The sequence below is a fragment of the Poeciliopsis prolifica genome, unplaced genomic scaffold, assembly GCF_027474105.1.
Source record: "Poeciliopsis prolifica strain line A6 unplaced genomic scaffold, Auburn_PproV2 SCAFFOLD013, whole genome shotgun sequence".
Classification (NCBI taxonomy): domain Eukaryota; kingdom Metazoa; phylum Chordata; class Actinopteri; order Cyprinodontiformes; family Poeciliidae; genus Poeciliopsis; species Poeciliopsis prolifica.
Window position 1 is genome coordinate 3,301,216 of NW_026562388.1, and position 13,228 is coordinate 3,314,443.

The following is a 13,228-nucleotide window of genomic DNA, read 5'->3' on the forward strand; positions in this document are numbered from 1 at the left end:
TTGCTTCCCAACGCCTCTATCACAGTCTAACTCCATTTCTTCTTCTTCTCTCTGGCTTTTGACCCCGTCTGAATGCTCGTCCTTGCATCGTCAGAAACGTAACATCGTTTTGTGCTCTGGCTGTAAACACAATACACTTGCTGTTTCATGAGACGGTTTGATTTTTGTCAGAAAACTGGTTGATCTCATGTTTCAGAACTCAGGATTCACCTAAGAGCAATTTACAAGTTCAAGACAGATTTAGAAAAAAAGTGTATAGAAATATCTTTGAAACATTATGACAACGTGTTCAACCATCTTTGCATGTTTTAGACTTATACAATGGAGTTATGCTGAGATGTCGTGGCCGTCGAGACGATTCGACAGAGACCTGTGTAACACGTTTTGATCAACATGACAAAAGCAAATGAAAACGTAGGAAAAAGCAGAGAAGCATTTGCAACTTGTTGAAATACATAAGAAAATGCTTTTATGACGTGCTCAAGTGACACAAGGATTTGGAGATTGAACAAGACTGAATTTGCACCAAAGCGACTGAGAAAAACAGAAACACCCGCTGATCCTCGTCGCTCAAACGTTTGCATTTACATGATTCTCCAGACACATTTTGGTTGTGCATATTTTTGTTTTATTCTTGCATTCCTACTAATGTTACAACCAAAATCCTTGCCGACATTGTCTTTTGTCGTCTACTTACAATCAGAGTTGCTGTTTTTTTTAATTCATAAGATCATTTTACACTTCCCCACGGTGCTTTGCTCTTTTTATTCATGAATATCATGAAAAAGAAACAACATAAAATAAGTGTTTTACATATGCAGGACGTACAGGAAGATGGCCAAGAAGAAACTCAAATATTTGTTTTTGAGATCCTGTTCATACAAAGTTTGCAATGACATGGTGATTAATTACAATATCATTGGATAAAACACATTCAGAGATACAGATGCATAATTCAAAATTCAGTTTCTCATAAATCATTACAATCGTAGGATGATGTATTTTCATTGCATCTACATTTGTAGAAAAAAACCCATATCAGATCATTTAGAGAACCTTGATTTAAAAAAATGTGATGCTTCTATGTATTTGGTGGCAGCATTTTGTTTCTTAGGCAAAAATGACCTGTCTTTCTGATTCTTCATGCTTTGGTATTTAGAAACTGTCACATGCTTATTTGTGTAAAATAAAGGTAAAATAGCCACATAGATTACAGTAAACCACATCTCACAATAACATCCATGGACTGAGTGTAAGGATTTTCAGAGGAGAACAACTTAAAAATAATCGATGTAGAAAAGGTCGAATGAAATCCGGCACATCGTTATGGGTAGGAGTGAATATCCACACTCACACACAAACACGGCAATAACTGCTGGGTTATTTCTTCAAATACTGGACTCATGTTGTTGAGGGTTGGACAGAAGTTGGATATTTTAAACTAAACATTGGACCGAACACAGACTAAAAGGCGGTGAGTTATTCTTAACATGATCAAACTTCGCCAAACCTCTTCAACGCATCAAAATATAAAATGGTAAGATGCTTAGAAAAAAAGTTATACAATTATGTTAGTGTCAGCCTATAATAATCTTAGTTGATGCTTGTTGAACATTAGCCTTTTATCTACTCGTGAGACAACACAGGCTAGGTCATTCGAATTGGTCATGACGTCAACATAAACAGACTATGTTTTATAGAGCGTTATAGACTGTGTGTTAAATTTGTAGTATAATTTAACATCTCATCAGACTTTTGACATTTTGTTGTTGCTTTCGTCCAACATATTGCGATGCAAAACTGAATTAAAAATGAGAAAATGCATTTAGAACATCACCGGATATTTTCTTTGTGAACTTTCCATATTCTATTCCTCCCACCATTCACAAGCAGCCGCTTTAGGTTCATTTGCTAATTCATCATTCTCCAAATCACCTACAACCCATAAAGCATCCATTTTGGCTAATATTTGATCTAAGATTGTTAAAATAAATAAAATAACCCGAAATAAGATGATTTTTACACAGCTGGTTTTAGATCACTAGACTCAGGGAAATAAAAGTGTCTTCTCCTGATTAAGCTGGTCTGTTGCAAGTGTATGTTTTCAAATTCAAGTAATGCTAATGTAACAGTATGCTGGTGCCTACACATTTTGAATATTTTTTTCTGAAAGGAATTGTTCAATAATTGAGAGCAGGTAGCCATGTTACAACTACTTCACAAGAAAAAACATTTTAGTCCAATTTAGGGGCAACAGTGAACACTGTTTTAATTTTCCAGAGCAGTTGTTCCAAATTATGTGGTTTATGTAAAGTTTGACAACAAAATAATAATATGCATGCAAGCAGACATGTATGAATGGCTAACCAGACACCTGCCTAATAAATAAAAGTGTTATGAATGGCATTTTCCACTTGATCGTTCCTTCAGTTCTGCGTTGAATTACTTTCACCACATCTGCTCTTATTTACAGCCTATAAAGCTCCGAGTATCACCATAACACACATGTGTGACTCAGCACTGTGCAAAATTTATGTTCTAAAACATAATGCATAATTATTTCCTATTTACGCTTGCAATTTATTAACTATATAATTTTTGGTGACGATAGAAATTTTCACTGGAATACAATTGTCGGACAATTCTCAATTTTTACAATTGTGACAAAGCTGCTCAATCAGTAAAATCATCTAACCCCTTGGATTAAGGTATTGATACTGGCTGGTGTGTGACCCTGGGGGTTCGAAACGCGTTTATCAGAGTCTGGTTCCTTCTAAATGCGATCTCAGTAAAAAGGCAGCAGTGACAAAACACTTTGAAAAGCAGCTACAACACAGCACAGCCCGTCTTACATCTGCTTACACAACAAACACCTGGACACAAACTATACATCTGAACTCCTTGAAGATTAAATGTTCCTTTTCAATGTACAATGCAAACTGTTAGGACCCTTTTGAATGTATCTGAATTTGGTGGATTTTTTTTTTTTTTGGGTGGATTCAGATGCTTTCAGATGCTGCAAACTGTAAAGCAGGTTTCCACATTGTAATCTACAGCAACAGCTTTCACGAGACCGTCTGTGTGCGCAGAGCGACATGCATCCTTTCCAGTAGGTTTAGTCTCCTCTCCTGTTTTGAACAGGGTCATTGGTCAATATAAGCCTTTTCTTCAGTTTTCAGCTGCAATAAAAATCCCATAAAGTAGACTTACATGCAAAGGGGTGTGGGGCATATTCCCATAACATCTGTTTCTATTTCTACCAAACCCCCAGTCCTCATGTTTTTAATCTTACATTGAAATTTCCATCCGTCAGCTGTCTCGTATTCTGCATCTCAGAATTCGATCTTGCAGGCAGGAAAAGTCTCTTCCTGCATGGCGACCGTGCTGTTTGATCCCAACACAGTGATGTTCAGCTCCCGCTGCCTGTCCAGGGTTTGCTGGTACCACTCCTGCATCGACGCCGACTCAAAGGTGGGGATCACCGTCACCTAGGCACAAAGAGACGGATAACTTCTCCCTAGCGGCTTCTCCGACTAAGAGAAAGCCATGTTCATTTTTAAAGTTACTTTTACCTGCATGATTTCTGGCCAGGATCCCTTGCCGTCCAGCAGAGCATCCAGAGTTTGTCTCATTAGTTCCTCTCGCTCCGGACTGTTTCCGCTGATGATGTAGCAGGAGGAGCGGACGCACCTGAAGAAGTCCACAGTGACTGTGGGACAGGAGGCCCCAGACGGAATATAAGTCAAGTCCACATAAATACTGACTTCACCAGCAGAGGGAGCCTTAGAGCCTGACAGGAGGGAGAAGAGAAAACAGAAGGAGGTCAGAATGTTATTCCTATTCGTAGTGGTAATAAAGATGCGTCCCGTTCAAAGTGACATACTAGGAGCTGGTGAGGATTTTGCTGGTGCCGAGCGAATGCTGGAGGAAAGCGTTCGAGCGCTGGAGAGATTCCCTTTTGTGGCTCCACTTTCCCTCCCTGTTTTGATTTTCCCTGAGCCTGGTTTTTGGGGGGCATCGATAATCTGGTGACAAAAAGGTTACTGATGAAATGATCTGCCTGAGAGAAACCAACTTTGATTATGGATATTCCTGATGTTCCCAGGAAACCTGTACAATAATGGACACTGGAACTGAGGCTCACCTTTGTTAAAATGACCCTGTCAAATTTAATTTCTAAATCAAATTGGGAATCTGTTGCAAGACTTGGAACTTTATGCCAAAAATTAACATTTCTAGGAGTGCTAATCTGGTGGATGAAAATGGTTCTACAAAGTGTTGACTCTTAAAGGCTGGCTACATATTAATGCCATGCTTTTCTCATTTTTCATTGTTTGCCCTCTACTTTTTGTTTTTCTATCATAAATAATCTCAATGAAATACACTGACATTTGCAGTAGTAATGTGACCAAAAAAAAATTATTAGAAATATGAATATTTTTACGAGACACTTGTGAAGATACACAACTTTGTCCAATAAATTTTCCACTTCACTAATGTGACACACTCACCCCTGGGAACTTCTTTCCCCGGGTTGCAGCGTTTTTTGCTCTCTTCCCGTGAGCTTCAGAGTCAGACTGAGGAACTGGCATGGAGGTGTCAGGATGGGGAGGCAGCGGTGGACTGTCTCTGACAGGGGCCGGCAGAGGATCCGGGGGCAAAGTCTGACTCATGTCGTGGTTACAGGGGGAGTTGGACGGGTCACTGCATGAATCATCAGAGTCCGAATCCAAAACCCCATCTGCTGTGGTGGACGGGCAGTCCTCTGTGCAGACGGGGGCATTTGACTCACTGGGTGACCTGTCCTTTGGGTTGTTATTGTTGTTGCCGGCGTGATTTGGGCCGCTGACTTCACTTGTGCCCGAGCTCGAGTCGGGGGGTTTGAAATGCTTGAACTCACAAGGAGAAACCAAACAAAGGTCAACGTCATGAGCCGACGCGTCAAAATGGAGAGTGTTCGGTGCAGCGGGTCGCCCCATCTCTGAACTCTGACCCAAAGATCTGGGAGGCTTCTTCATTGGCAAAGACATTCCCACACAAAACCCTCCATTAGAGTGGGAGAGATAAACACTATCATCTCCTTCTCTCTGGCTTCCAGCGCTTGGTCCCTGCTCAAAGGACATTGACAAAGATTCATCTACTTCTGTCGACTGAGGCGAGCTCACCTCCGCTGGTAACGAGTGCGTGGTGGTGGTGGTGGTTGTGGCGACAGACGGCGAGGGATCTGAAGAACCCTCTTTACATGTGCCCAAAGAAAGAAAACTTAGATGCTTCTCTTTGCGGTTTTCAGTAGCACTTTTGGTCTTGCAAACCTCCTCCTCGCTTTGGCCAGATGACCCATTTGCCTCGGCTGAATGGAGGGCCTGAAGTCGGTTCAGCGTGGCTCTGTTGCACCACACGTCGTCTGGGGACAGGCAATAGGGAGTGTGGCCTGCACTGTTGGGACGTGAGTCAGGGGACACTGGCTCGACTGTCTCGTCTTCAGGACTGTTGGGAGCCTGGTTTTCCGGAGAGGAGCGCGAGGGAGGGGAGTGCTTCAAAGCCCCGTCCAGCAGTGTGTACTCGGTTGGGGTTGTGTCCTGCTGGACTGTGTGATCATTTTTGTAAGATTTGTTCAAAGGAGATGGGAATCCTACAACCTTTGCAGGTTTACTAGATTTGACACACTCATCTGGATGGTTTCGTTGGCTGTCTGCTGCTGCTGCTTTCCTACTCCTCCCTGGGATATTTTGCACTAAACTGTCACTACCCTCTACTTTTGTTATTTCCAAATCTGCCACTTCCTGTATGAATCTTTCACCAGTCTTATTGCATGCACCTTCACAAAAGGCGGCAGTTTCCAATTGGGCTACTTCCAGTTCGCTTTCCTCCTTGAGCTTGAGAAAATCAGCCGTCATGTCCTCCGGGGTGGACACCTTGGAACCGCACTGCTTCTCCTCAGCTTCAGTCTCCTTTTTGTGGTCTCGTTCGTCAGTACCAGGGCAATCTGGCTCTTGGATTTTAGACAAAGACCCTCGTTTTTGTTCTGTTACGTTATTATTTACATGAGCTTTCTTGACATTGTTTGCTTCATTTGCTGATGACTTTTGAGATTTCTTCTCTCCTGTTTTGTCATTTCTTGCGTCCTTTTTAGGTTTCGCTTTATTGTCCTTCTTGGTTTTCGATGGGACTCCCTCTCTTTTTATCTGCTCAGTCCTTTTAACACTGCTGTCCTCTTTATTACCAGACTTCTCCTCTTTTTTTCCATCCTTCCCTAACCCTTTCTTTAAAGTATTCTTCTCTGATAGTGATGGTTTACGTTTTATACCCGCCTCCTTGATTTTAGCTTTATCAGTATCTTTAGTTCCACTTAATGTCTTTATCTTTTCTTTCCCCAATGATTCCTTTCCTTCTTCTTTAGCTCCTCGTTCTTTCCCTTGCTTGGCTGTTCCCTCCTTCCCTATTGACCGGCCACTGTCCAAGCTCTCTGTCCTCTTGGCCTTCCTGTCCTCCCCCTGTCTTTCGAGGTCTCCGGTAGTTACTGTTGGCTTCTGAAGGAAGTCCAATCCTTTGAGCTTCTCCAAGCCCTGCAGCAGTTTTGCCTGTGGAGTTGCGCCCGGGAACAGCACTCGGACCACCTTCTCTTGAGGACACGCTGGATGCCACACGAGCAGGGCAGAGACCGAGACCAACGCGGTGAGAGGAAGACTCTGTGACAGTGACGAGACTCCGTCAGGCCAGTTCTGTAGGAACGTCTCATATTCCTGGCTGCTCTTGCCTGGTGTGAGGATGTACAAATCCAGCTGTCCCACCCCCATCTTTTGAAACAAGATGAGCGGCTTCACGGGGGCTCCTTGTGGCCGAAACAGCGGCTGTGGCCTGATGTCTAACTTCTTCAAGAGCTGTAAAGTTATGGCGGCCTGCTGTGTACTCTTCAGCACATTGTCTGCAACTTAAAGGGAAAGATTGACAACTCCTGTTACTTTGCTTTCTGTTAAGAAAGATTCTGCAGTTTGCTTATTTACACAACTCACGAGAATGTTGTTCCGCCTGCAACCTGCAGGGGGCGTTGAAGAAAACAACTCCTAGCTCTGGAGAGATAAGCCTCTTTGACAAGTCATCTGTGCAAACAGAAATTAATTAAATTAATTAAAATATGGATTATGCAACACAGCATGTACAGATCAATTCATAAGCTTACATACAATTATTATTATAAATGTTTTATCCATTTTCAGCATTCGGGGCGTTGCTTCTAGGGATAAATGATGATGCTTCAAACAACGTGAATGCACTTTACAGATACCAATTAGGTGCACAAGTTAAAAATAATTGCGCATTTAATCTGAATGTACACATACATGCCTCAGAAACTACATACTTTTGGTAGCGATTATTAATATCTTGTAAAATTCTGGCTGGATCTTTGCCCAGTGTTCATTTGGTGGGTTTGAGATCCCACTTCTACTAATATTCAGAATAATTTTCAGCAGGACTGAAGTTGGTTCCAGTCAAGAAGCTTAAAGCTTGTTTTTTTATGTCCAAAAAACACTTTTGCTTTCTGTTTTTTCTTTTTTTTTTATTATTATTATCTTTATTTTATTGCTGATTTGTTGGAACACTCAGTTATCTTCATTTCAAACACATGACCCATATTGTCTAGAAATATCCAAGCAAACATTAAAGCATCCTATGATGACCTGCAAGATGCTGGAGAAGTAGCACAAAAAGAGCGAAGGAGCATTTTATGCAACATTAGCGGTGATCTGTGTACATATGTGAGCTCGCCTATATACTTTGGAAATTGAGTCAATTATAAACAAAATGCACAATATATTCAAATTTGTGCACTTAATAATTGTTTTTAAGACAAAAACAAACCTCTGTGCAGCGCTGTACTTTAATCCTCACAATGACGAGGCTCTCGTACCTTTGACATCATGGCTCAGCTCCTTCTCAGCCACCTTCCTTTCAAGGAAGGAGACGGCACCGGGGAGGTTCTCCGTGCCCACGTGGGTCAACAGAACCGCATCGACTCTGTCCAGGTGGCGGACCAGCTTCCAGAAACAGGCCTGAGAGTCCGAGCCTCCGTCCACCAGCATGGTGAACCCGTTAACCGCGAAGAAAGCGCAGTCGCCACGCCCGGCGGGGAACACGTAGCAGCAGGGGCGGGAGAGCTTGAGGAACCCCAAGGTGGTGGGAGGTGGCAGCAGGTCAAAGGCGGATGCGGGGCAGATGGCGCCAGAGATGAGTGATGTGAATTCCCCCAGAGACTCCATGGCGGGCAGCACCTCCACGGGGTTGATTCGCAGCGCCAGGGGACCCTGCAGGGGTGGATTTCTCAGGAGGATCTTTCTCCAGTGTCCAATGTTGGGACAACTGAGGGTCAAATTGATCTTGGTGGGGCAGGAGGTGGAGCTCTCCTGATCTGGGAACTGAAGAAAGACTGCTCTTTAGTGTAAATGCAATGTTTCTTTTTGAAAAAAAATAAATAAAGTAAAATCAAATAAATCACAACGGGAGCTGCCCAAATTTGATCGGTTTCTTGCAATGAAATGCTTTTCTTGAGTTCACACCAATCTTATTTTTGAAATGTGGACAATCAGCATCTTGAGGAGCTTATATCAGGAGCTTTGTATTTGAAAAAATTATTAGAAATACACAAACCTGCACCTGTGCTTTATGTCCAAAAAATATAAAAAAGTATTATTGTCATGCAAAGAATGTCAGGAAAATTAACAAGATACAAATATTTGGTTTATTTACCCCCTCGCTACGTTTAAAAGGCACAGTTTGGCAGACAAATTTTTGTAAATGGCATCTTACGTCCCCTTAGTGAAACACTTAGGAAAAGTGCAGAGGGATTGTGACGCTGCACCTGCTCTGTTATTAATCGTCTGAGGCGGTCAGGAGAAAAGTGTCCTCTGTGAAACAGCAGCTCTCCGCTTTCCTCCACACTCAGGCCAGCCAAGATCAGCAGCTTATGAGCAGACGCTCTGGACAGCAGGGCGAACACCTGACAGGGAAACAGAGAGGGAAAAATATGGGGCCTCGTACATAAAAGAGTGCACAGTTTTCACACCAAAACTTTGTGTGAAAACGGAAAAATTTAGAAAAATGTAGAGTTGATTGGCCTTTTCTGCAACAAATACTCTAGGTCAGTTTAGAGCAAACTCCAGTCCTCTAGGGCCGCTGTCCTGCAGTTTTTAGATGTGCCACAGGTACAAAACACTGAAATGAAATGGCTTAAAATCCTCCTTCTTGTGTAGATCAGTTCTCCACAGCCTTAATGACCTAATTATTCTATGCAGGTGTGGTGCAGCAGATTCACATCTAAAAGTTGCTGGACACCGACCCTCGAGGCCTGGAGTTTGACGCCTCTGATCTAGGATTTGTTTCTGTTCTAAAGACCTTGGGAACTAAATCCACATGCTCATTTCAAAACGCATCAGTCAGAAATGGATACACGTGTCATTCACTGGCTATCCTTCATAATGTAAAGACAGCAGTCCTGCTCCATTTCAGACCGAATCCTGAGCTTTCAATCGACATAGGACTTTTTTTTTTTTACCTCTGAATGAGCCAGTTCCTGAGATGGACTGATCAGCACTTGTGTGTCCAACACTTTGGTACAGTGGCGAAGACACTTCTGTCCTGGGGAGCCAGAGAGAGAGAGAGAAAATGAGAGAATGAGAATGAGAGAATGAGAACACAAGCAAACAGAGAAGGACACAGAGAGAGAAACACGAGAGTCAGAGCGCTGGGAAACACAGCGATAGATCTGAGCAAAGAGCTGGAAAAAAAAAAGTCAAAGAGAAAGTGATTTGTGATAATCAGACGGGTGATTGAAACAGAACAAGGGGAAGGAAGAGGACGAGAACAGCTGAGTCAGATGGCTGTCTGCAGACGGTGTGCCAGCAGAGGAAATCCAGTCTGAAGGGAACTGGCTCACCCTCTGAAGTCTGAGTTTGGCACGAAAATCCTGGCTTTATCAGGAACACGTCCCTTTTTTTGATCTTGTGCCACCGTGATGTTTCATGGCGCTGTCCAGATAAAGAGACATGTGCAGGAGATTTGAGTCATCAGTGTTTTGTTTCTGAGCAGTCAGATTTCCTGTGATCATGTAAAGTGTTCTTGATCAGTAGATGTTCTTCCTTTGGATTATTTAAAAGCCTTCACTCATTTCCAGTCCAGAAGACTTTTGTTTCCATTTCAGAGGAAAGGCATTCTTCTTTTCACTGCACTGTTCTGTACGTAAAAACAAGCCAAAGTTGCATTTACGTAAAGTAAAAACAACTTTACACACTCTAATTTTTTATATATATATTTAGTTACTTGCAAGAAAAAAAAAATCCTCACAAATAAAATTATATTTTAGGTGTTAAACCTTTAAATTTGGCACAGAGCAGATGATCTATATGAGGAAGATGCCATTTTTGGACTTTTCTTGTTTCCGTTGGACATCCTTTCCACATGTCCTCTAAATCTGCTGAAAATTGTTTTTCTTTTTTGTTCTGTTTTTTGGTTGCTTCTCTTTTTTAAAAGTTAGTCTCCCTACTTTCTTTTCAGAATACACTGCAGACCAGGCAGACAGTGTGTGTTTCTTTACTAACTTCTCCATGGAAAATAACATCATACCCATGAATCTCTGGTTTATTTTGCATTTTTTCCATAAATTTACTGATAAAAGGAAACCATTTATATCCTGTATTAACATGCACTTCTCTTTGCATGACTCCGGCTCATTTCTGGAGTGTAAACAAAGCTAAAGAAGCATTTCCACCAGCCTTTATTTCAGAGCAACAAAGCTGCTGGATTCAGCTACATATTTACAGTAAACGCATGAGAGCCTTATTGATCCTCTCATCCAACGTTTGGCAAGAAAGTCAGAGAACGCATTTCCAGCAATGCAATCCTTGCACTTTCCGTTTGCTGCATTTTTCCCGAAGATGGGCACAACTCTGAAAAACAAAAGTCTATTCACAACAACGTCCACTGCAAGCAATCAGCTGCTCGTGACTGCGCATGTTAACGTGCAACAGATTACGTGTTTGCACAACTGGTTGCAGGTTCATTGTTTTCCATCCTGAGGTTACACCCACGTCTAACAATTGGTAAAGCTGCTTCTCACTTTCCTTCCTTCCTTCCTTCCTGAAGTGGCTGAGCTGGTGCCCGACCAACACTTTGAGTGCATTTGGACCTGATTTGTTGTTCAAGAAAAGCGTCTTACCTGCACCTTTAAAAGACGCCGTGTGATGGGAGAGGAACTCTTGCAGAAAGAGATCCAGGTTGCAGGATTTTAGGTCCACGTCCCATGACCGAATACCTGAAGGCATACAAAAAATAAGTTGACACATACTAAAAAAAAAAAAAAACAACTTTCTAATTTCCAGTAAAATACCAGCAGCTGTGGTTGCCACAATTTTACTGTATATATACAGGAAAATCACAAATTAGAGACGTTTTTTTGTTTCACAGTGCAACTACTACATTCTTTTTAAGGGCTAAAATGGTCACAAAAGATAATGGGATTATTGTGGGAAAAATGTATTTTTATAAAATATACCAAAAGAATTACAATTTCAACTTACAACTCTACTGTAATGAAGAGTAAACTGGCAGATTCCAAAACTCTCACAGATAAATTTGTGCTTTTCATAAAATAAAAAAAATTAAAAAGTCTTTAAAGGATTATACATTTAAAATGTAATGCATTGTGTCAAAATAATTGCCAAGTGAAAAAAAAATGCATTAAAGATATAATAAACTGTTGAGGCTTTCTAAATCCAATTGATAGCTTAGAGACAGCTGCTTTCATCTGAAATGTTATAAAATGTTAATTGGCCCAGTTAAAGTCCAAAGTGGCTCTCAGCCATCATTTATTTCCAGCTTCCAGCGCGTTTCTCATCCAGATGCGTCAGTAAGCGAGCAGTAAACGGGACGTAATCTGCTGCATTCACAGATGATGCTGAGCATGAAGACAACAAACGGTTAATGAAACGTCGGTCACTGGATATCCCCGCTACATTTCCCCCTAAAGCTCGTCCTTACATAACGGCGAGGAAACACGAACCCATCGCTCCTGACTGCTTTTAATTAAAACGCGCCCGGAGGGGAGAGGAGGATGCTGATGGTGGCGGATCGCCAGATGACGCATCCTCGGTGCTCGGGGTGGATGAAATTACAGAAACCCTGCAAAGAGGTCCCGCTGTCATCCCCACGGAAGGGGAACTAGATTTGGTGTTATTCCTTGCATTTAAAAAAAGACCGTACAAAGAAGGGGAGGGAGAAAAACAAAAAAGAACAAAAACGCATTGAGCTTCGGTGACACAAATACCTGCAACCCACCTCGCTCGATCTCCTCCCGGATGTGCTCCGTATGTCTGTGGCGGGCCGTCCGTCCGATGACAGCCAGCAGGGAGTATTTGTGGGGGCAGAAGTCCAGGGTTGCGGTCTTGGGCTCCTCCTGGACCTCTCTCTCCAACACCCGGCCGGACGCCATGTTGGGTGTGATGTCATTGAGGACAGCAGACGGCGCAGCGCCTGTTATGACAGGAAGCTGACGGCTCTTGTGCTGGAATGCTGCTGTGGATGCTTCATAAATCAATGGCTTTTTTTCTTCTTTTTTTTTTTCCACGTTTAGACCTCCGAAATTTTAGCACCGCGTTATTTATCTTCTATAGCTCGTGCTTGGGAGAAATGTATCGACTGATACGTTTTATTTTATCGATATTCAAGACAAAAGATCAACCTCTTTATAACACTGCATTTCCATGACGTGATACCATTTGTTGTGTCACATGTGCAAAAATAAACACGTCTCCTTGATTTTTGAAAGTTAGTTTATTGTTCTTGACTCTTACAAATGTATTTGTAAACTGGCTGTAAGCTTTATGTTCCACAATGATGGACTAAATCAGGAGAAAATGGCGTCAGAAAGTTTTTTTTTCACACATTCAAACATATATAACTGTTTTTTTTAACCTGAAAATCAAAATGGGCACATGAAAAGAAACAGGGCACTGACGTCTTATCATATTTTACATTCATCACTTCACCAGTCACAATTGCAGCCCTTTCATACCCTAACTGTACAGATTTACTGTTTCTACACAATTTGTCCTTATCAATTTACTCATAGTCTATTTATGTGAACATTTCATTTTAATTGTGGTGAATATATACACACCAAGTGGTGTGATCAAGGGTCATAAACAAGTGGACTTAACGGATTAGGTCAACAGGTGGG

General features: G+C 42.0%; 1 protein-coding gene across 1 annotated transcript; it reads right to left on the minus strand.

Moving 5' to 3' along the window:
• Positions 1 to 746: 746 nt before the first annotated feature.
• Positions 747 to 12,697, minus strand: LOC129365397 (microtubule-associated protein 1S-like). The gene is made up of 10 exons (XM_055038579.1): positions 12,328 to 12,697; positions 11,210 to 11,305; positions 9,551 to 9,633; positions 8,858 to 8,995; positions 7,910 to 8,414; positions 7,014 to 7,100; positions 4,512 to 6,931; positions 3,884 to 4,025; positions 3,573 to 3,790; positions 747 to 3,488 (listed from the first exon to the last, which is right to left on the minus strand). Exons 1-10 carry the CDS (start codon positions 12,479 to 12,481, stop codon positions 3,333 to 3,335), a joined length of 3,999 nt encoding a protein of 1,332 aa, XP_054894554.1. The 5' UTR covers positions 12,482 to 12,697; the 3' UTR covers positions 747 to 3,332.
• Between the last annotated feature and the right edge of the window lie 531 nt (positions 12,698 to 13,228).